This window comes from Aedes albopictus, chromosome 2 (assembly GCF_035046485.1).
Source record: "Aedes albopictus strain Foshan chromosome 2, AalbF5, whole genome shotgun sequence".
NCBI classification, from domain to species: Eukaryota; Metazoa; Arthropoda; class Insecta; order Diptera; family Culicidae; genus Aedes; species Aedes albopictus.
Window position 1 is genome coordinate 142,231,374 of NC_085137.1, and position 22,426 is coordinate 142,253,799.

At 37.4% G+C, this 22,426-nt stretch overlaps 2 protein-coding genes across 7 annotated transcripts in view; one reads left to right on the forward strand and one right to left on the reverse strand.

The window, feature by feature from the left end:
• The window catches only part of LOC109416537 (nyctalopin), a 705,340-nt gene that overhangs the window by 487,533 nt on the left and 195,381 nt on the right, over positions 1-22,426 (forward strand). The window lies entirely within an intron of this gene.
• LOC134287745 (uncharacterized) overlaps positions 4,554-22,426 on the reverse strand; it is a 104,637-nt gene continuing 86,764 nt past the window's right edge. Inside the window, exon 2 of the mRNA XM_062850559.1 lies at positions 4,554-9,964. Coding sequence (XP_062706543.1) covers positions 5,914-6,864 — 951 coding nt within the window. The 5' untranslated portion in view covers positions 6,865-9,964 and the 3' untranslated portion in view covers positions 4,554-5,913. The remainder of the gene's footprint in view (positions 9,965-22,426) is intronic.

Genomic DNA, 22,426 nt, shown 5'->3' on the forward strand with positions numbered 1-22,426 from the left:
AATTATGCCTTTTTTTCAAGATTTTTTTTACTTTCTTGTAGAGTAGTCCGATCTTTCCTAAATTTTGACCATTGATAGACAACTAGTTGACCAAGTTACAGTAGAATTTTTGATGCACTTTACGAAAAATTACAACTAGTTCGTCAGTTTTTGAAAAGTGAATTTCCTGTCCCGATCATTTTGTCTTTCCCTGTATGCGAAGTGCAAAATGTATGGGATATGCATTCTTTTCTATCACAAAAAAGTTCAATAAGCCGTAACTTTTCATAGAGTGCATCAAAAATTCTCAAATTTTGACTGTTTTTCAACCTTATGGTATGTGCATCATTGGTACAAATTTGAGCTCGATTGGTTATTCTTTGGCAAAGCAAAAACCATTCTCATACAACACTATTTTTAGAATACAAATGTTTGAGCTGTCACTTTTGAAGGCAAATGACATTTTTTTATTTCTGTTCTCAAGATATCTTCAATAAGATTCATTATCCTCTATATTGATGAAACATCAAACTGATAAATCTTTATTCGTTGTGAGAAAATGTTACATTTTATAACGTCATATTAAGTATCAATATACTGTAACTAAATGCTCAAAACTTCATTCAATTCGATTCGCTGATATCGGAGATATGATAGTTCGAAATATAGTTAGCAAAAAATGTTTTTTTTACGAGAGCGCCTCTAGCTTCGCGAAAGATTTACAAATCGAGCACAAATTTGTACCAATGATGCACATAAAATAAGTTGACAAACAGTCAAAAATTTAAGAATTTTTGATGCACTCTATAAAAAGTTATAGCTTGTTGAACTTTTTTGTGAGAGAAAACAAAAGTTGCCTTTCCCAAACATTATGGCCACCTCTGTAGGTTCTCGCGCTACGCCATCAAAATAAGATTCGCAAGAGCCATAAGCAAGGCCACTTCTCTCCAACTGTGGATTTCCCCCAAGTTTTTCGTGACGTAACAAAGTTGGAAAGTATTTGTCGGGTGGGAAAAGTCAGTCGCAGAAGGAAGCACCTGACTGCACTCTGCTACATTCACGTTTTTCCTCAACTAACCATCCAAAGACCGTCGATGTCGTCGTCGTTCTCGTCCTCGTCGTCGTCGTCGTTACCATCGAAGGCAGCGCGCTCACAAGTCACAAGGAAGCAGTAATAAAATAATCCAGTGGAAAAACAGTAAAACATTTTACACCCGCTCCCTTGCGGTCAGCTGACAGGGTCCCACCAGGGATAAGATGACTGTTGTCGTCGTCGTCATCTGTTGTATGATTTTTTCCGCGGATTATTGAGGAAAAATTATTCTCAGCATTTGCTTATCGAAACGGCACATAGGACACAACTAAGTGCAACAAATTCCGGTTTGTGACAGCTCACGAAACCGTTCACGAGTGTTCGTTCAGCACTGTGGGCCCGGCACGTTGTTGCACTCCTTTTCTTCTTGTGTTTGTTTATTGGACGGGAAGGAAAAGGCAGAGGTATCACCCACATCCCCAGCACCAGTGGGGCGATTACTTCTTGTAATTGTTGCAATCGAAGTTTGCAGCAGTAAAGCAGCCATTGCCCTTTCTCCAATCACAAAAACGTAGGTGGTGCAACGTGATTCTTCTCTTACAGCTGGTACGTGGTTCAGGACAGGAAAAAAGCGCACACACAAACCGACCGGAAAAGTTACGACGGGGGAGTGTTTGTGTTTGTGTATGTGCAGAGCGCTAATAGTGTACCAATTGGGGACCCGACTTTCGCACGGATAGTGTGACTGAGGAGGAGGATTAGCTTTAGCTTTTCCGATGCAATTGGCGCACGAGCCAGCAGCCGGCCTTATGCTGCTCCTTCAAGCGAACGTGAGAAAAATATAAAACGCTGCGCGCTCTGCTGCCTAGGAAATTCACGTGGGCAAAAATGCTAGTGAAGGATTAACGACGAATAAATAACTAGAGGGGAAAAGTGTTTTTCGACTTGGCAGGTACTTTGTATCGTATTTTGAATCGTGACGATTGAATTTTGCCATTTTGTGGAACAGCTTTCCAAAATGGAATGTTCTATTCTGGCAACATTATAATTCAATTTCTGACATCAATAAAGTTATTATTAATGTGAATTTAAACAGACGAGCTTAATGGTCTAGTGCAGTGATCCTCAGGCCTATTTTTTTGAACTGCTTTTGTTGCACCTCCTGTACGTTATTCTAGATTACTTTGGAAGTACAACAACCTCCTTAACAAACCGACCGCTGCACAGTGGGAAAATTCGACCCAAAAAACGGATCTTTTAACGCCGCTGGTTTCGGTACGTGAAGTGAACCATTTTTGACGTAAGTGGGAAGTGGTCTTCTTTGCCCCATCTCGCCCTATTTTCATACAAGAAGTGAATCAAAATGTACTTTCAAACAACCAACACTACTGTAGATCGTTGAAAATAGTTGCAGATTTAATTAGAGTTTAATAGCAATCATAGGAATATATGAAATATCCTTTTGAATGCTTATTTTGCCCTTTATGCCCCAACAATTGTTAGAAATTCACACTTTTACCGATTTATGTATGAATATATTTTTAAATGTTACTGTTTTGAAGTTGATTTTTTGGCATAAATAAGAAGTGCTAAATCTTTCATCACCAGAATCATCTTCGGGAGTTGTTCAATTTACCCCATTTTGCCCTATTTTCGTAGAAAAAATGAGATTTTCAGTATATTTATAGGAAAAAGATACTGCAATGGAACGTTGAAATTAGTTTTAGGTGCAATTGGAAGCCAACAGTAACCATGTGAGTTTATGAAAGATATTTTCCCTATTTTACCTTACAAGCCCCAAAAACTGCTGGATGATAACATTTTTTTGTATTGTTAATACGGTTTTGATAAGCTTTAGAATCATTCATAAAATGCTTGTTATGCCCTGAATTCCCCATCAAAAGCTGATTTTTATTATATTTTAAAAGTGAAATTATAGAAATACAGGGGATAGACAAAATGATCGGGACAGGCAAAATTTTCTCTTTTCAAAAAATGTTCAATTAGCTGTAACTTTTCGAAAAGTGCATTAAATATTTTCAAATTTTTACTGTAAGTTCCTCAACTAGTTGTGTATCAGTGGACAAAATTTGGAAAAGATCGGACAATTCTTCACGAAGTTATAACAATTTTTGAAAAAGGTAAAATTATCCGATAGCCAACTTTGAGTTGTTATATCTCCGGTTCAATGAACCAAATGCAATGAAATTTTGTCCATTTATGACTTATATAATGAGCTATGAAAAACCATTGACTTAATTTAATATTCTTAACACGGAAGAAAGTTATAACGATTAGATTATTTTTCTAAAAAAACACCAAATTATCCAAAACATCAACATCGTTTCAAAATTCAAGATGCAAATTATAGTTCATTTAGTTTCCCTCTAATTGACTTATATATAAATGCGTTTTGAAGGAAAGTAACAACATAGCCGCCAATAAATTGAAAAGGTAATGGGATGCATATTAAAAATAAACCAATTTACTAAAAAATCGTGAAAAAAAATAAAATCGCTATAACTTTTTCGCTTGTTAAAAATTTCAAGTTAAGTTAAATGTTTTCCAGAGTTCATTATATAAGTCATGAATGGACAAAATTTCATTGCAATCGGTTCATTGAATCCGGAGATATAACAGCTCAAAGTTGGCTATCGGATAATTTTATCTTTTTAAAAAATCTTTATGACTTCGTGAAGAATTGTCCGATCTTTTCCAAATTTTGTCCACTGATACACAACCAGTTGAAGAACTTACAGTAAAAATTTGAGAATATTTGATGCACTTTTCGAAAAGTTACAGCTAGTTGAACATTTTTTGGAAAGTGAAAATTTTGCCTGTCCCGATCATTTTGTCTATCCCCTGTATATGACTGTCATTTTGATAACATTGATTTTAATACCAATGCAAATAAGGGAAATCAATTTATTTATAACATGACAAAAATCAGGGAAAATTGAGGTAAAATGGACAGCTATTCATACTATTCCGAGAACGATTCTAGTATTAATCGACAAGCCACATTAGTTACATTAAAATGATCAATGACTTGCAATGTTTGCAACCAGCGACATTAATAAGCCATACAAAATATGTTATTATCCAGCAGTTTTTTGGGCATATGGGGTAAAATAGTGAAAAGATCTTTCATACATGCGCATGATAACTGTTAGCTTCCAGTTGCATCTAAAACTAATTTCAAAGTTTCATAGCAGTATTATTTTCTTATAAATGCATTGAAAATCTCATTTTTTAATGAAAGTAGGGCAAAATGGGGCAAGTTGGACAACTCCCGAAGATGATTCTGGTGAAAATATATCTACACTGAAACCTCCATTTAAGTCGATGCATGTCTGATCGAAAATAATTTTTACCGTTCAGGCAATGACTAAACTATACAGTTTTATATTTTTTGACAAATCTCCTTTGACATGCGAAGTGTTAAAAAATATAAAAGTCTATGGTTTTGTCATTGCCCACATGGTAAAAATTATTTTCGATCAGCCATGCATCGACTTAAATGGAGGTTTCAGTGTAGCGCTTTTTATTTCTGCCAAAAAGTCAACCTCAAATTAGTAACTCTGAAAATCCATTCATAAATAGGAAAAGTGTGAATTTACAACAGTTGTTGGGGCATATGGGGCAAAATAGGCAATTAAAAGGATATTTCATATATTCCTATGATTACTATTAACTTCTAATTACACCTGCAACTACTTTCAACGATCTACAGTTTTGTTGGTTGTTTGAAAGTACATTTTGATTATCTTCTTGTATTAAAAAAGGGCGAAATGGGGCAAAATGGACCACTTCCCGTACCGTGCGGTGAGTGAATTTAACACCAATCGATTTCTCGTACTTTTTTACGTCAGAAATGGTCAACTTCACGTACCGAAACCAGCGGCGTTAAAAGATCCGTTTTTTGGGTCGATTTTTCCCACTGTGCGCTGGTCTAGTGGCTACCGCTTATGATTCGTATGCAGAAGGACCTGGGTTCAATCCACCCATGCTGGTTGTGAGGATGCAGATTGCAGAGTGCTCTCGGTTTCTAGTAGCAACAGTCACCACACTCTAACATCCTTTCCCTTGCCAACTGACCGTAAGGACTTGGCCGGCGCCGATATTGATCCAAAAATGTATGAGCTACTTAAACCGCAGTTTAAGAATTAGTGGAGTGTCCTAGTCCCTTGTTCAATTGGATCTCAGTGCAATTCATACCAGTTCAGCAATAACGGACAGTGGATTGACCATTGACATGTATAGTCAGTCCAAGCTAAACTTAAAGATAATAAAGTTATTATTAATGTAAATTTAAATAGCAATATGTATTAATGTTTTTATCGATAGCTTTATGAAAATGAATATCAATACCTATACAGCCATTCCATAGAAAATCCGAATGCCGTAATACCTGGTACATTTGTAGTTCAACGAAAATAATTATTGGTATTTTTTTTAACTTAATAATTTTATGGCTTTTTCGGTCTTTTTCTACTCAGGGTATATGGGAGTAGAGATCAAAGTGGATAATGAAATGATAGATATGATAGTATTCGCTAGGTTGCAAACAAGTATGAAACAAGGTGAAATTAGGCAAGTAGGACATGTATTGAACGAATACTTCGAATGCGTGAAACTTCTGTCGTACGACGTGTGCTTTTAAACAGATCGGCTTGGTTGGTAGTTCATACCACCTTACCAAGACTGGCAAAATTTTCAGACACCCGACTGCCTATGTATTGTTCTGTTTTCATCATATCATATCTATCATTTAATTATCCACTTTGACCTCTACTCCCTTATACACTGAATGGAAAAAGACCGATAAAGCCGTAAAATGATTAAGTTATAAATAGAATACGGTCGATGAGTCAGAATGTTCGTATTTTTTTATTTCGTCATTAGTGTGACCCATTTTTGCAAACAAGTAGTTGTTTCAAAACATGTTTGAAATGATCAAATTCGTTCTGAAGCAAAATAGGATAAATCCCATCTGCCCCGGGAGATTTGAAAGGAGCAAAGCTATTAAGTGCCCATTCAATCGATTCTAAAGTTATGATACTCCGAGCCGAAGCTAAAGAATCATAACTACAAGAAAAGACATCAGGTTCATCCGAAGATGTAATATCCACACATCCGGGGAAGTGTGTACTGAATAAACATTCTAAAACTTCCTCATCAGAGGAAGTGAAATCACCATTTGGCAAACGAAGTTCGTTCACTTGAAAATCCTTAGATTTTGCAAGGATTTTGTTCAATCGACTGGCTTCACTCAGACTGGAAACATTTGTACAAAGGTTTTTCCAGCCGGATCGTTCAGCAGACCGAAGAGCTTTCTGGTAGGCCTTGCGAGCCGACCTGAATGCCTCCGATCCAGCCGAACGTCGTCTGTTCCAACTCTTTCTACATTGTTGCCTGAGCTTGGCCAGATCAGAGTTCCACCAAGGGGTTCCTCTTGTGGTCTTCACAGACCGCAGAGGGCAAGCTTCTTCAAAAGCTTCCATGATGAAGGCCGTTGTAGTATCAACGGCTTCATCTAAATGACTTGGATTGTCAATTGATGGTGAATATCCATGAAATTTGACTGCAACCAAATCGGTAAAGAGATCCCAGTTGGTTGACCGGGGGTTCCTGAAACGCAAAGTTTGCGAAGTAACATTCACATGTTCAAACAAGATGTAGCGATGGTCAGATAAAGATTCTTCATCTGACACATGACAATTGGTCAGCTCGTGACTAATTCTGCTAGAGCAAAGAGTTATGTCTAACACTTCCTCTCTAGCAGATACCAAGAAGGTTGGGCGGTTGCCTATGTTAAGTAATCCAAGATCTGTACTACTTAAGTATTCCATCAAACTGGAGCCTCTCAAATTGATGTCTGAGCTGCCCCAGATTATATGGTGAGCATTAGCATCACTACCAACAATTAGCGGAAGGCCTTTTGAAGTGCAGTATGCAATGACTTGCTTGAAAGCATCCGTAGGGGATGGTTCATCATGCAGTAAATAAACCGAACAATAAACGTATTTCCTGTTGAGGTTTCCAACAGATACATCGATTGTGATAGCACATACATGTCTAGTAGTTAGCTCAGAGATGAGTGTAGCAACGATTGCGTTGTTGACAAGCACACATGCTCGAGGCAGAACACGTGAGTTTGCTATTTCAATTTTACTGAAAGTAGCAAACACCGGATTCACAAGGTTTCCTAGATAGAAATTCCCCTTACGAAAGTAAGGTTCTTGGACTAACGCCACTTGGGCTGTATCATTTTACATAAGTCTACAAAGATTGATCGTTGCTGTTATTTTGTGCTGAAGATTGATCTGAGCTATCCTAACCGTAGCCACTACCCAAACTAGGCAAGATTAAACTCTTAACAATCACAGCGCAAAAAAGAACAGCAACAATAAAGCCAGATCGGTATCGATTTGAGTGTGCCAAAGGCGAGGATGCACAGAATACACTGTGTAAAACGCATAATGCGAAACCATATAGGTGAAAATTTAAACTACCGTATGCGTGATAATGTTTGCACCATCGGTAAATAACGTTCCAGTTTTACTTGTGAATACAATGTATTGGTTTTATTTGCAGGCATTTAAGCTATAACTCATATAATAGTAGGCTGTGAATAAAAAGTGTTGATTTTCTTAGTTTAACACTTGCATAATGACTAAGTGGCAACCTAGCTCGTGATTTGTCCACGCGTAAATGTCGAAAAGTGTCCGTGGTAGTGTCAAACTCAATATTAACAATTTTTGAGTTTATTTTTTTATTTTGACATTGCCTAATGGTGTAGACATTGACACACAAACAGAATTTAATATAACTATTGATTCTGGAATTTGGTACGGATCGATAGTTTTTCGGAAATCGAAAAAAACGGATGTTGCGTTCAGGCAAATTCAAGACATTCTTATATGGCGCTACTCGTAGCTCCTGGATGCCATTGGTAATAATGTAAGTTTTTTTTCTATGGTCGAAGGATCATAAAGGCCACCGTAATTTTCCTTTTCGATATGCCATGCCGTTAAGTTGCTGATTTTGCGTTTCTTTGCCATTTTTTCTCATTGAGCGCATATAATTCACCCAAATCTTCTTTTTGGTGGCAGCGATAGCCTTCTTAATCCATGTTAACCTTGGACGACCAGTGGACACCTTCGGGAATAGTTACCCTTGCTTTTTGTTGGTCTAAGTTCGTTTTACGGTTCTCCAGAACACTCCTGAAATGTCTTTTTTAACATTTGCGCGTGGACAAGACCCGACTACCGCTGCCACCCCTTCATGGTGCAAACTTTAAACTTAAGAAATCGGATTTTTTTACCCGCAACCTACTGTGATATGAGTTAGAGCTTACGTGCATGCAATAAAAACCAAGACATTGTGTGTACAGGTGATATGGGTACCTTATTTGTACGATGGTGCAAACATTATCACGCATACGGTAATTAATAACATCTTCATAATCCCGCCCTTATTCAGCCTCAAGTATGAGATTGAAGAAGGGCAGCTAATTGTCTCGGAGAAACACAAGGTCCACCGCACTATTGCTCCGGTTAGTGCAGTAAGGGCAAAATACTGTGGAGGGTGCCCTGGTACTCCACTGGCTCCGTTTGCGATTAAGACCCCCCTAACCATTCATTCCTAGGCACGGTAAGCGTAAAGCCGCATAACACCTTGAATTAGGGGTCACCTGATTAGTGGACTCCTACCACTGGAACAGGCGGTCCGTAGTGCTATTCTTAGCCAGTTGAACTAACCGCTACCGACACTACACAGCTATCTAGGCTGATCGGGAAAAGAAGTCAATATTAATGATCAACTCCATACGGGCCCGAAAAGCCGTTAGGTTCATCCAGCTTTTTACGCTGTGGTGGGGGGTGATTTATTTTTGACAATTCTTGCCGACAGCCCTTGCAGCATCACAGTTGCCGGAAATTCCAGTTCACTGCTCCAGATTTGTCAAAAATTTTCACCTGATGTTACCCTGGTTACCAATGCTATACAGAGATGGCATACTCCTCAGTGCGAAACGTGAGAAGAGAAAACATACACTCTACACCCTAAAACGAAAGTACACAGCGAATGAGTAACTTACGAAAAGACAAAGGATTTTTCACTCATATTTGCGTGCGACTGGATCAGCACAAAAAATGTGCTGATCCGGGTTTACACAAATTTGCGTGAATTTTCACACAAGTTTGCATGAAATCTTTTGTCTTTTCGATCGCTGCGTGAAAGTTACTCCTTGCTCTGTGTACATCGATCTTTCCGTGTACACACGACTTTCAACGAGAGCGAGTGTGAACTACTCAACTTTTTTCACACACAAACCAGCCGCTCACTCTCTGGCATCCATCGCGGCACCCTCAAAATGAGTGCTCAAACAAATGTTAGAACAAACATGTTTTTTCAGTTTCTGCGTGCACATTTTGCGCGCGCAGAAAATGTGCACACAAAAATTCGTGTTGAGAGCGCACTCAGTCGCGCTTCCAGTGCAATACTGTGTGTACCACAGGAGTATGAAAGTACTTACATGTAAGTACATGTACATGTGACACTAAAGAAATTTCAATCTAATATATCTCATGATCCTGATTACTTAGAAAGTTGGTGTCTTCGGCAAAGTTGTTTGGCTGATCAAGGACTAACCGATAATAAGACTAAAGATTCAAAATTCCACCGCTAGGCGGTGCTAGTGAGCTAACAAATTTTGTTTTTCATAAATATCAGGAAAATTTGCAAAAAAATGCAACTAGCGCCGCCTAGCTGCAGAAACTTGAACCAAACGGTAATTATTCTGAAAGCCCTTGATCTACCAAACAATGTTGCCGAAGACACCATCTTTCTACAAAATAAGGATCACGCTAACGCCGCTCAGCACTAAAGTGCATAATTTCCAGACTACACCAAAAATGTGTAACCCTTGCACATTCACAAAATCAGCTCCTGTGTCCGCAAAATCTTTAAATTCGCAAATATTTTTGTACAGCAATCTAGCTAGGTTTACTAGTGACCTTGGAAAACAAAAAAAATATCGACATTTCGCATCTAGACGAGTGTACGAGCTGTTTTTGAGAATGCGTAACTGTAACACATTTTTGTGTGGTCTGGAAATTATGCACTTATGAGTAGCGCTTACACATTTTAGTGCTAAGCGGTTTTACTGTGATGCTGAGATATGTGAAATTTAAAATTTGTTTGCTCTCTAGCGCCGCCTAGCGGTAGAATTTTGAATCTTAAGTCTAATTATCGGTTAGTCCTTGACCAGCCAAACAACTTTGCCGAAGACACCAACTCTCTAAGTAATCGGGATCATGAGATATATGAGATTGAAATTTCGCTAGTGTCACATCTACTTGTCTGTGATTTATATGATATCTTAGACAAGCAGATGCAACACTGACAAAATTTCCATCCCATATATCTCAGGAACCTGATTACTTAGAGAGTTGGTTTCTTCTGCAAAGTTGTTCAGCTGGTCAAGGGCTTTCAGAATATGGGCCGTGTGGTTCGTGATTTCACCGCTAGGCGGCGCTAGATAGCATACAAATTTTACATTTCACATATCTCAGCATTCTGATTCTTTAGAAAGATGGTGTCTTCGGCAAAATTGTTTGGTAGATCAAGGGCTTTCAGAATAATTATCGTTTGGTTCGAGTATCTGCAGCTAGGTGGCGCTAGTTGCAATTTTTTGCAAATTTTCCTGATATATATGAAAAACAAAATTTGTTAGCTCACTAGCACCACCTGTAGGTGGAATTTGGAACCAAAATATTCATCAATTGTAAGTCCTTGACCAGCTTAAGACGTCTGCTTGTCTCTGATATCACAGGATTTGATACTTCTTAGCGGATTTTAGACTCACTGGCATGCTTTCGGTTCACCAAATGCTCAAACAACACTGACCCCTTTGAACACACTGCGTGTGCACTGAGTTGTTTTTTCTGCGTGCGCGCAGAAATTGCGCACTGGGGTTATGATCTGCGGGCTCTCATTGCTCTCACGCAGCACTCTAATCACCCGCACAAAAACTCTGCGTGAGAGAAATTATGTACATTTTATTGTGCGTTTTTTTTTCTCTTTCTCTTTGGTAAGGTAAGTGAAACTGAGAAGTTCAGTGAAAGATGAGCGTAAATGGGCACAATTTCTGCGTGACATGCCATCCCTGAACAAACATGATACATCGAAGAGATTGCCTGAGTATTCCTCGTAAAGATTTCCCGGAAGTGATCGGATGGAACAGATTCTCGGATGGATCTGATAAAGGATTCCCCGGAAGATTCTGCCTAAAGAGAAATTGCTGGAGGATTCCCCAGAAGCAATTTCTGGCGAATACTCCGGTAAAAAAGATTCTCCAAAATAAATTGTTGGAGGTTTTTTTGGTCCATTGGTAGTGGAAGAAATCGCCAGAGGATTCTCGGAAGGAACTACTGTAGAATTCAGTGAGAATACAGTGAGAACTATTTTTCCAGGAGTTCCCTTTGGAGATTACTCCAGGAATTCCTACTGGGGATTCCTGAGGTAATTCCAACCCGGGATTCCTCTGTTTTCTCACCGGTGATTCCTGCGGGTATTTATAGCGGGGAATTTTCCAGAAATTCCCACCGATGATTTCATCAGAAAGTCAAACCAACGATTGCTCCAGGTATTCCCATCGATTATTACTTCAGGAATTTCCACCGGATTCCCCCGGTGGGAGCTCTTAGAACAATCAACGGTAGATCAATCCTCGATGGGAATTTCTGGAGAAATTTTATGCGGACGGCGAGATTAAACACTCCTGAGTTGAGTTCGGAGACTACACACCCACACGACCCACAACCCGGTGACGAAGAGTGTATCAAATGCGTCGGACGGAAACTAAAGGAACGTTCAGGTTTCGGAAGAGCACCTGGTGGGATGGGAAGCAAAGGTGTCCCGGGTCCGTATGTTAGCCCGGTGGACAAATCGTACCACGCAAGCCACGTAAAGACAGCCTAGAGCCCCTTTGCACTCCACGAGGGCCCAACGGAAGTTTGGACGAACGGGCGGCAGCACGGCACTAGGCAGCATCATCGAGATTCCACACTAACACCATACACGAATTATCCGTAAATACAGTTGTAATTGGGCAGAAATGGGATCATAGGGACGATAGGAATCTCCTAATTAAAGCCACAATCGTAATCCATTGTTTTCCCTCTTCTTGCGATGCCTCGGTGGAAAGTTTAGGGCTGGGAGTTCATGGGACTGAGCGGGCGTAACGAAGGCTGTCCTCGGTGTCAACTGGTTTCATGGTTGAAGGTGGCGAATACCGATCACAATTCTAAAAAGAAATATTTTTTTAAATCATAACAAACGTTCTATACTAGCTGAAAAAGTTCATGGTGAAAATTTTTGACAATCCGGGAGCAATGAACTGAAATTTCTGGCTACTGTGTGACTGCATGGGCTGTCGGCAAGATCCGTCAAAAATGAATCACCCCTCATCAAGCGTAAAAAGCTGGAATCCGGCGATATAACAGCTCAAAGTTTGCTATCGGATAACTATACCTTTTTTAGAATTTTTATAACTGCAGAATAGTCCGATCTTTTCTAAATGTTGTCCACTGATACACAAATAGTTGATAAACTTACAGTGAAAATTTAAGAACAATTGATGCAGTTTTCAAAAAGTTACTGCTAATTGGACATTTTTTGAGAAGTGAAAATTTTGCCTATCCCTATCATTTTGTCTATCCCCTGTAGAAACCGATGTAAAATTAAAAAAAAACGACTAGTCATTATTCGCGAGTTTTTTTTTTTTCAGAAATTTACTACTAAGTGCATCAGTCCTTTCCAATAAAATTCAAAAAATCTTTCAAGACATGAACCTATTTAGAAATGTTTAAGGTATTTTATCTAGGAAACATTTTAAAATTTTGTAAAATTGTAAAATTTATGAAATTTAATAAATTCATGTGTAGTAAATCTAGTCAATTTTGAGAACTTTTTTTTAAATTTTCTTACATATTTCAGTCAAGTGTACTTCAAGATTTTTAGAAAATAAAACCTTAAAATATTTAAAAAAAAACATCCACCAGTAAACCCCTACGGAATTTCACAGTTTCTCTACAAAGAACTCAAACAAAAATGTCTACGTAAATTCGTCAATAAGCACTGAAATATTGACAACTGTCCTAGAAATATCAAAATTATCTGCCGATTATTATCAATTCAATCGGGTATTCCTCTTGCAATCCATTTGGTAATTTTAACATAATTTGAGTGTCATATAGCGCCCTGCCATCCACATTCTAGCCTCCGCAATTTATCGGTTCACCTATATCCAAATGAGTTGATTTAAGTGGTTGTGTTTAGAGCGTAGCTTAAATTTTATGCAAAAATTTCTTCAAATTTTTTGTATAAAATTACAAATTTTCGGAAGCATGTTAATTTAAAAAAATTAAAAAATGATTTATTTTCGAGTAGTACTTATAAAATTTCCCAAAAAAATGCATATTCTCGCCCTCCAGAAAATTTCTCGAGAATTTTTTTTTCGTAGATTTTTTTAGAATTTCATTCATAATTTACGAGAAATTTTCAGAAGTGTCATGTAGCTCTCGATAAAAATGTGAACAACCCCATCCAATAATTTATTGTTTGAAGAATTGGCTTAAGTTAAAATTCACGAATAAAAAGAAATAAAAAAAATAATAATTTATTGCAGAATTTGTAGAAACGTCCACAGCAATGTGTGCATAATCAAGACATTATTTTTCGCCATATCTCCCATAGAAAATCGTCAAGACACTGGTAAAACATTAAGCCAGATGATGATGAACCTGGGCCTGTTAGTGGAATACCTGTAAGTAAAAAGAAAATCGTGTTAAGTACTGTTCTTTTTAATTCCACTAAGATTTTTCATCCTTTGACAGATACGTATTTCGACCTCAACTGTTAGGTCGTCTTCAGTGTCTTGTACTTTAGTCGAGCCAAGTACAAGCCACTAAAGACGACATTACAGTTGAGGTCGAAATACGTATCTGTCAAAGGATGCAAATTCTTAGTGAAATTAAAAGGAACAGTACTTAACACGATTTTCATTTTACTTACAGTTCTTCCACTATAACATAATAATCTAGTAACATTGCATGCCCTTTGCCTTTATTTACAACCGGCTTATTTATTGCCTAATAGTGACTTTTAGAATTACTAAACAGCCTCATGACATATTTTATCACACGTACCAAAAGTGAATATCCAGCAGTTTTATGAAAACGGTTTCAAAATTGGTTTGAGAAAATTGATTTAAATCAAAAATAAATGCCAGCTTATATTGATTTAATATTAGACCGCAAAAGCAAAATAGCATGTTCCATGCCACGATGAAACCATTATGAATTACCATGAAAACCAAACGGTTGTGAAATTGTTACTTAGGCTGGATTCTTCCTCAAACTGTGCATGGAAACCGATTTTTCAAATATTGCTCCGTAATTTCATAAAAATTGAAAAACTTAAACATGAAAAAATTTCAGTAAGTAATGATAAGCCAGCCAGCCAAAATCACACAGCAATTTTGGTGAAATTGTAGAAACAAAACTAAAACTGTTTTCATGAAAAAAAAAATACATTAACATAAGTGGCAACTTGTGACGTACTTGGAGAGGGGGTAGATGGGGGGCGGGGGTGGTTTGGGGCAAGGCCTCTCAAAATGAATGAAATTCGAAAAATATCGACGCAATTCGTCTTCTTTGGGCTTCACTGATCAAATTTTAAGCTACTATGAATGCTCAAATGAAATTTGAGATCAATCGATTCTTTGGAAGCTGAGATTCACTCCCCTAAACATGAGCATTTAGTATGAAAAACAGCCAATGTACACTTGATTCTGTTTAGTACTGTAGTTATATCCAGACTTACAACCTGTTCGTAATAAAATTTTCGTTCTCGTTCTCTCGTATGCGATGTCATTTGGTCCAATGAAATTGAGAGAGGTGCATCTGTAAAAGTCACGTGAAAACTGTTAGTGAGATTGACATTGATTGATAAGGGTATAGACAGCTATTTACCGTTAGAGTAATGATCATTTAAAACTATTGCACAGAAAATGTATGCCGTAGCGTTTCTAAATATTAAAGAAAGTATAGAAGAAATTAGTGTTTTGAGTGTTGATGAAAAACTCGAAAGTATCCGTTTTTGAACTTCATAATTATTGTTGCAGTCGTGATCGTCAGTATCGTTCTAATGATGGGTTATCATCATCAATATCACTATCATAACCAATTTCATTGGTTATCTACAACATGTCAGCAAACGAAAGCAAGAGCAAAAACAGAGCGACGAGAAAGAAAATACGTCATTTGACTACTGTTACGGTAACGACTTTATTTACCAAACATTACTAGCTAGCAGAAACTGTCGCTTTCACGATAGGCATCATCATGAGTGTTAAGTTGCTGTGAGCTATAAATGATGAGTAACTCTCGCTGAGACCGTCCCACTATTTACCCTTGTATTCAAAAATTTTTTAGGTGGCGATTTTCTCCTAGCTCTAGTAGCTCTATCTTTCCTCTTTTCAACAACAATTCGTTTAGAGGTGGTTTTTGGAGAAATTTTCGAGTTATTACGGTTTAAATGAGACACCATTTCATCAAAATCGAGAGGTCCGCAAAAACTGTTGTGGCTTTAACCAAGAACGGGGGGTCCATCAATTTGAGTAACCAAATGCATTTTCCTGACTTTTTTAATGAGGACTTTCAGAAAATCGCCGCCTAAAACATTTTTGAAGACAAGGTGTAAATAGTGGGCGAGAATTACTCTGATATAAATGATAATGATGTCGATATTGATAGTAATGATGTTGAGAATAATGATACTGATGATATTTTACATCTTCGTTTACAATACATAACGTAGGGTATCGTGCCACTTGGGCGGTGGCTTCTATATTCGTCTGTTTTCCACTATAACTCAGTCAATTTTGAACCAATTGACTTGAAATGTTGTACACTTTCATTTTCATTTTCATTTTCATTTTCATTTTGCAGCATTTGGTGGGGCAATGAGAGCGCAAGTCAGTCCAAAGCCGATGATAAGGAGGGGTAATGGCTGAATAGTCTTTGCTGACCACATAAACGCCATGGGATAGGAAAAGGGTATTTTGGTGTGGGATTAGGGTGTTGGTGTAGACTTGACGATATCAATGCTATTCAGATGCAAAATAATTTTAAGGCTCAATAGTGAATCGCATACCTTCCAAAACCAAAAAACAATAATTCACAAAATACCCAGCAAGTCATAGAAAGAAAAAGTGCCCGATTGCTTATTTTGTCAATTATAACAAACGGAAACTTCTACCCTCTCCGGCTCGCCAGTCACCCCGGAAAAAATGTCCCTTCAGTTCTGGAAAATATATTATCCCCAATTAAGCCTTTAATCGAATTGTCCGCGTGGTCTTGTAGTACCCCTGCTAGGTAAGAATCAGTCATTGCCATACATATTAAATGCTAGACATGACCCCATGGATAGCATTTGCATATGTAAAAGCTTTGCTGATGTGACTTTCCTATTAGGCAATTCTCTCATCTCATGTTTGTCTTCAAAACCTTATCAAGCTTAGAAAATTGAAGTTGATAAACAATACATTACAAGGTTCGAATTCCCATAGAATGAGATCATTCATTCGCACTACAACACCATAGGAGATAATACCACATTGGCTGATTACAGTACAAATGTGAAAAATCTCCCTTTTCCCCCTATCCGCAACCCGGGGACGCGCCCTGTTGGATTTCGAAAACCTCGGAGAATATTACAAACTTTCAATTGCATTCCCATAAACTAACCCACATTGCCCATTCAGGGGTCTGACTGGGCCTATTACCCTCCCTCAGTTCGTAATATTCTCTCCAACTTGGAATTATATTTTCCCGGCACATAAATGACTTCGACAAATGTTCGATATACTATGCAGCGTCATGATCAGTATAACTATATCAGATGACTTGAAGATCTGATTCTTACAGAATTGTTTGCCATTGATTATACATTCAGCTACTCCAATCATTACTGCAAAGGCCATCGACCACATGCCTGAAATCAAAGCTTCCTGGAAGATATAATCCAAGCCCAGGGAATTGACTTGAAATGTTGTACACGGGTAGATATTATACGTATCTCACTGCATTCCAAAAATTGAGTCAATTCGTTCAAATTTGACTGAGTTATAGCGGAAAACAGACGAATATAGAAGCCACCGCCCAAGTGGCGCGATACCCTATCTGATGAAAATTTTAACTAGTAACAGAAAAAAAAATCAAAGGAGCAAAGATTCATGTTTCTATCAGAGAATGTTATCATAGAAGGGGTCCACATTTCTCTACTTGTAAACCCTCCTTACGGTCGTTACACGAGGGTGGCAATTCTTGAGGTATGCAAACAAGTTACCACAAAATATTGCCTATTTGGCAAATCATCAACTGTCGCTCAAACTAAACGGTACCTGCCAAGGCATTTGATATTTGTCCCCGTTACGAAATGCCCTACATTTTCCGTCGTCATCGACGACGGGATGGTAGTTGACCAAACCCGACGACGGCGGAGAACGATCATCAAACTCGTTAGACTAGTTACATCCTAGGAGAGACGACAAGGTGGACACAAAGTGATGGTTAGCACTGCACAAAATTCTGCTTGAAAGAAAGTGGGTTACTTTTCTACTGTCTATTTCTTTCTATGAGAAACTATAAATTAAGGCAAAGCGGTAATCGTTGTTGTTGGGTGATAGTTGCTTGGATTCGACTTACAAAGACAAAAGAGGATTTCTAAGATAAGAATTATGTTACATTTACCAAAGTAAAAATCTTTGAAATTTTATGCCCTGTGAGTAGTCAGAAATTGGCAAACTTTGATCAAAAACACCCGGATCCCAATCAACGATATACTCGAAGCACCCTTTGGTTCTACTTCAACCTCCATTCAAAGAAAATTGCCCACACGTCTCTGATTACTCATCAAACACAGCGCAAACCCAACTGTTTGGCAAATTGTGTCAACACACCTTAGCACCCTTAACGATTTCCGTCGTCACCCACCACCTTTCGGCAGGAGCTAGAGCTAGGTAGAGTGCCAAGACAAGTACCATCGCATCGAAGATGGGACGACCTTACAGTTCCAAATTAGAACTGTAAACCTACGTGGTGCAGTTTGTGTACCCACTACAGAAGTCGATGCGACGGTAGTCAGACACGCATCATTCAATGCTAATGTGGTCTGATGTAGGTACCTATCTGATGTGTACTCCTACTACATAACTAGAAGAGCGTAGTACAGCCGGTTGCAATGGATTCATCCCATCCATCTCATCAATTCCGTTCGTCATTCGTCATCGGTAGCTGTAGCTAGGTGTGTTGCCGAGCCCAACAGGCTCCGATCAGGACGGGATAATATACTATTATTTGGTTTGATTGGCTTTTATCGGTGAATTGTAATGAAACTCGCATGTATTTCTTGTGCGTAACGCGTTTCGGCTTACTACGCTTCAGCCATCATCAGACGCAACATGCTGATCCAGACCGAACAGCTTGGCTGGATAATATAGTTGATACAAAAGAAAAAGTATGTTTTTTTGAAAATCATTTTTAAATTTCATCAAAATAACTCCTAATCTTGAAATCAGGAATAATAATGATCAAGGATGGGAAATGTTACGGAATTTCATGAAAAAAATGTCATGACATTTATCAATTTTCACCATTTTTTGTGTAAATTTATGATGTCGTCGATCAACATTTCCTACTAGGGACATAGAAATTAGCAAATAAACAAAATGATTTTTTTATGAAATTTCCCATCCCTGATGATGGTATTGAAATTAATATTGATACTTATATTGATAACTATCAATATGAATATCAACATCATTTTAAAATCATCATGAGGGATGGAAAATTTCATAAAAAGGAATGTAGTGACAATAATACTGATGTCGATACATATTAATTTTTAAATTGATATCGATATTGTTATTCATGTTCATATTGATTTTGATACTGATGTAGACACTGATATTCCTATTCATAATAATATCGATATTGATAGTCATATTTGTATTGATATTGGTATTGACATTCATATTGGCTTTGATATTTTTATCAACTGCAAAATTAATATTTATTGATTTGGTTGAAAATGAGATCAAAATATTTAAAAATCTAATATCTTCATATTTAGAAGCACTCATGTAAATCCAGAGTTCAACAATCAAGAGTAACTTTTGTTATATTTTTGTTATTCCACTCTGATCGGGAGCAATCCCAATATCGAGGCAGATTCTACCTAGTATCGTTTTACCATACGTAGAATTGAGTGCGTTGATGACTTTACTTCCCACCTGATCGGTGTTGTGTGTTGTATTTCGGTCTCAACGATGCTCAACTTTGGTAATCATCATCTACTGTGGACCTTTTCACAGTATTCGACCAATATTCGCGTGTTCACTGACGTTCGCACCCACCATTGACACGCTGCAGCAGTGAAAATTGACTTTGGCAAACCCGCTCGTCGTTGCGAGTCTCATCAACATTAGAATCGTTGCGCTTCCGAGTACCTAGTACCTAGTGGGGATGGAAGTATGCAAATTATACGAATCCAACCCCTAATAAACTCCCTCGGGTGAGCACCACTGAGCAGATAGTGTGGTCGGTGGCGCCCCATGGCCAAAATCGAATGCAAATTAGATTGACATGGGCCAGCCCCGATGCACTACACTGTAAAAGTGTCGAAAACTTCCTGAGCGGCTTTGCGGTGTGCAATCACACAGGGCTTGGGTTTGACGAGCGTGGTTGGAACATACTGACTGACTAGAGGTTGATTTTCGGGCGCCATCAAAGTGTGTTTCCTCGGGTCGGAATGGCACTTGAGTGTGGCGACAAGTAGTAACAACATTCGAACTAGAACATGTATTTTATGAATTTCTCTGATATTGATATTGATACTGATACTGATACTGAACTGACATTGGTACTGACACTGATACTGATACTGATATTGATACTGATACTGATACTAATACTGATATTGATACTGAACTGATATTGATACTGACACTGATACTGATATTGATACTGACACTGATACTGATATTGATACTAACACTGATACTGAACTGATATTGATACTGACACTGATACTGATATTGATACTAACACTGATACTGATATTGATACTAACACTGATACTGACACTGATATTGACACTGATAATAAACTGATATTGATACTGATACTGAACTAATATTGATACTGATACTGCTACTGTTACTAATATTTATACTGATACTGATACTGATTTTGATACTGAACTGATATTGATACTGAAACTGATAATGTTACTGATACTGATACTGATAATGATATTGATATTGATATTGATATTGATATTGATGTTGATATTGATATTGATATTGATTTTCTTCAGACTCTAGTTTAATTTAAAAACACTTCACTAATACTTTACTTTTGCAAAAGAAAATAAAAAATGAATAACTCTTTTAAAGAAAAACTAGAAAGGACGAGCAAATTCCTTTTAATTCTACTACTGTGCTTATCTTCGGACACGTCCGAAGATAAGCACAGTAGTAGAATTAAAAGGAATTTGCTCGTCCTTTCTAGTTTTTCTTTAAAAGAGTTATTCATTTTTTATTTTCTTTTGCAAAAGTAAAGTATTAGTGAAGTGTTTTTAAATTAAACTAGAGTCTGAAGTAACAAGTTCTACTAAAAGCTCTAAAGTAATAGTAAATTGATATTGATATTGATATTGATATTGATATTGATATTGATATTGATATTGATATTGATATTGATGTTGATATTGATATTGATATTGATATTGATATTGATATTGATATTGATATTGATATTGATATTGATATTGATATTGATATTGATATTGATATTGATATTGATATTGATATTGATGTTGATATTGATATTGATATTGAAATTGATATTGATATTGATATTGATATTGATATTGATATTGATATTGATATTGATATTGATATTGATATTGATATTGATATTGATATTGATATTGATATTGATATTGATATTGATATTGATATTGATATTGATATTGATATTGATATTGATATTGATATTGATATTGATATTGATATTGATATTGATATTGATATTGATATTGATATTGATATTGATATTGATATTGATATTGATATTGATATTGATATTGATATTGATATTGATATTGATATTGATATTGATATTGATATTGATATTGATATTGATATTGATATTGATATTGATATTGATATTGATATTGATATTGATATTGATATTGATATTGATATTGATATTGATATTGATATTGATATTGATATTGATATTGATATTGATATTGATATTGATATTGATAAAAAAAATTACACCTGATCATCGCATCGAATAAACACGCCTATGTCTCTATGATGATATTTTTAGGAAAGTGCTAAAAAGTCTCCCATTTTTCATCTTTTTCACTCCACTCACATAGTGATTAAGTAATCCGAATAGCTACAAATCACTTATGACTTAACCTGCTCCATATTCGAAACCAGTTGGAATGGGCATAACACGTAAATTATTTCACACACCCCGTGCATGTCCCGCGCATCTTGAACTTGAAACGTAACGGATTTCAAACCTTTCACCATTTCCACCTGGCATCGTCTAAGAAAGCCGTCATCAATTAACCGACTCGGCTCTAGCAGAGACACCGCAAACTGGAGAAGACGCCACAGCCACAGCCTATCCGAAGGGCGGACAACCGGGCGGGAAACCGGCCGATGGATGGAATCTGGTACAAATTCATAACCATAATCAGGTGAAAAATGATGATACAGAGACGCAGGCACGCAACCGACAATTATCGTGTACACACTTAGCGCTGGGACTTGATTTATGTTGTCACGATGGATAGTGGCAGGCGAGGCTAGATGATTATCTCATCGAGGGTATCCCGCTCTGCTACGTTGTCTGTCTTTGGATGAATATCAATTTGAAAATGATAGTTTTACTAGTTTTCTATCAGGGATTTCTTCAAGAATTTCACCTAACAAAATATTCTGTATTTCGTAGCAATACTTGAAAAAATCATTTTTCTATTTCCTATTCTAGTTCCATCAGGGATTCCTCGAGGGATTCCTTTTGATATTCCTCCAGGCATTTCCTCCTAAAATTCCTCCAGTGATACCACCTGAATTTCCTCCAGGGATTCCTCCTGGAATTCTTCCTGGAATTCCGCCTGATATTCTTCTTGGAATTCCCCAGGAATTCCTCCTGGAATATCCCAGGTATTCCTCCTGGAATTTCCCAGGAGTTCCTCCTGGAATTCCTCCTGCAATTCTCCTGGAATTCCTCCTGCAATTCCCCTGGAATTCCTCCTGCA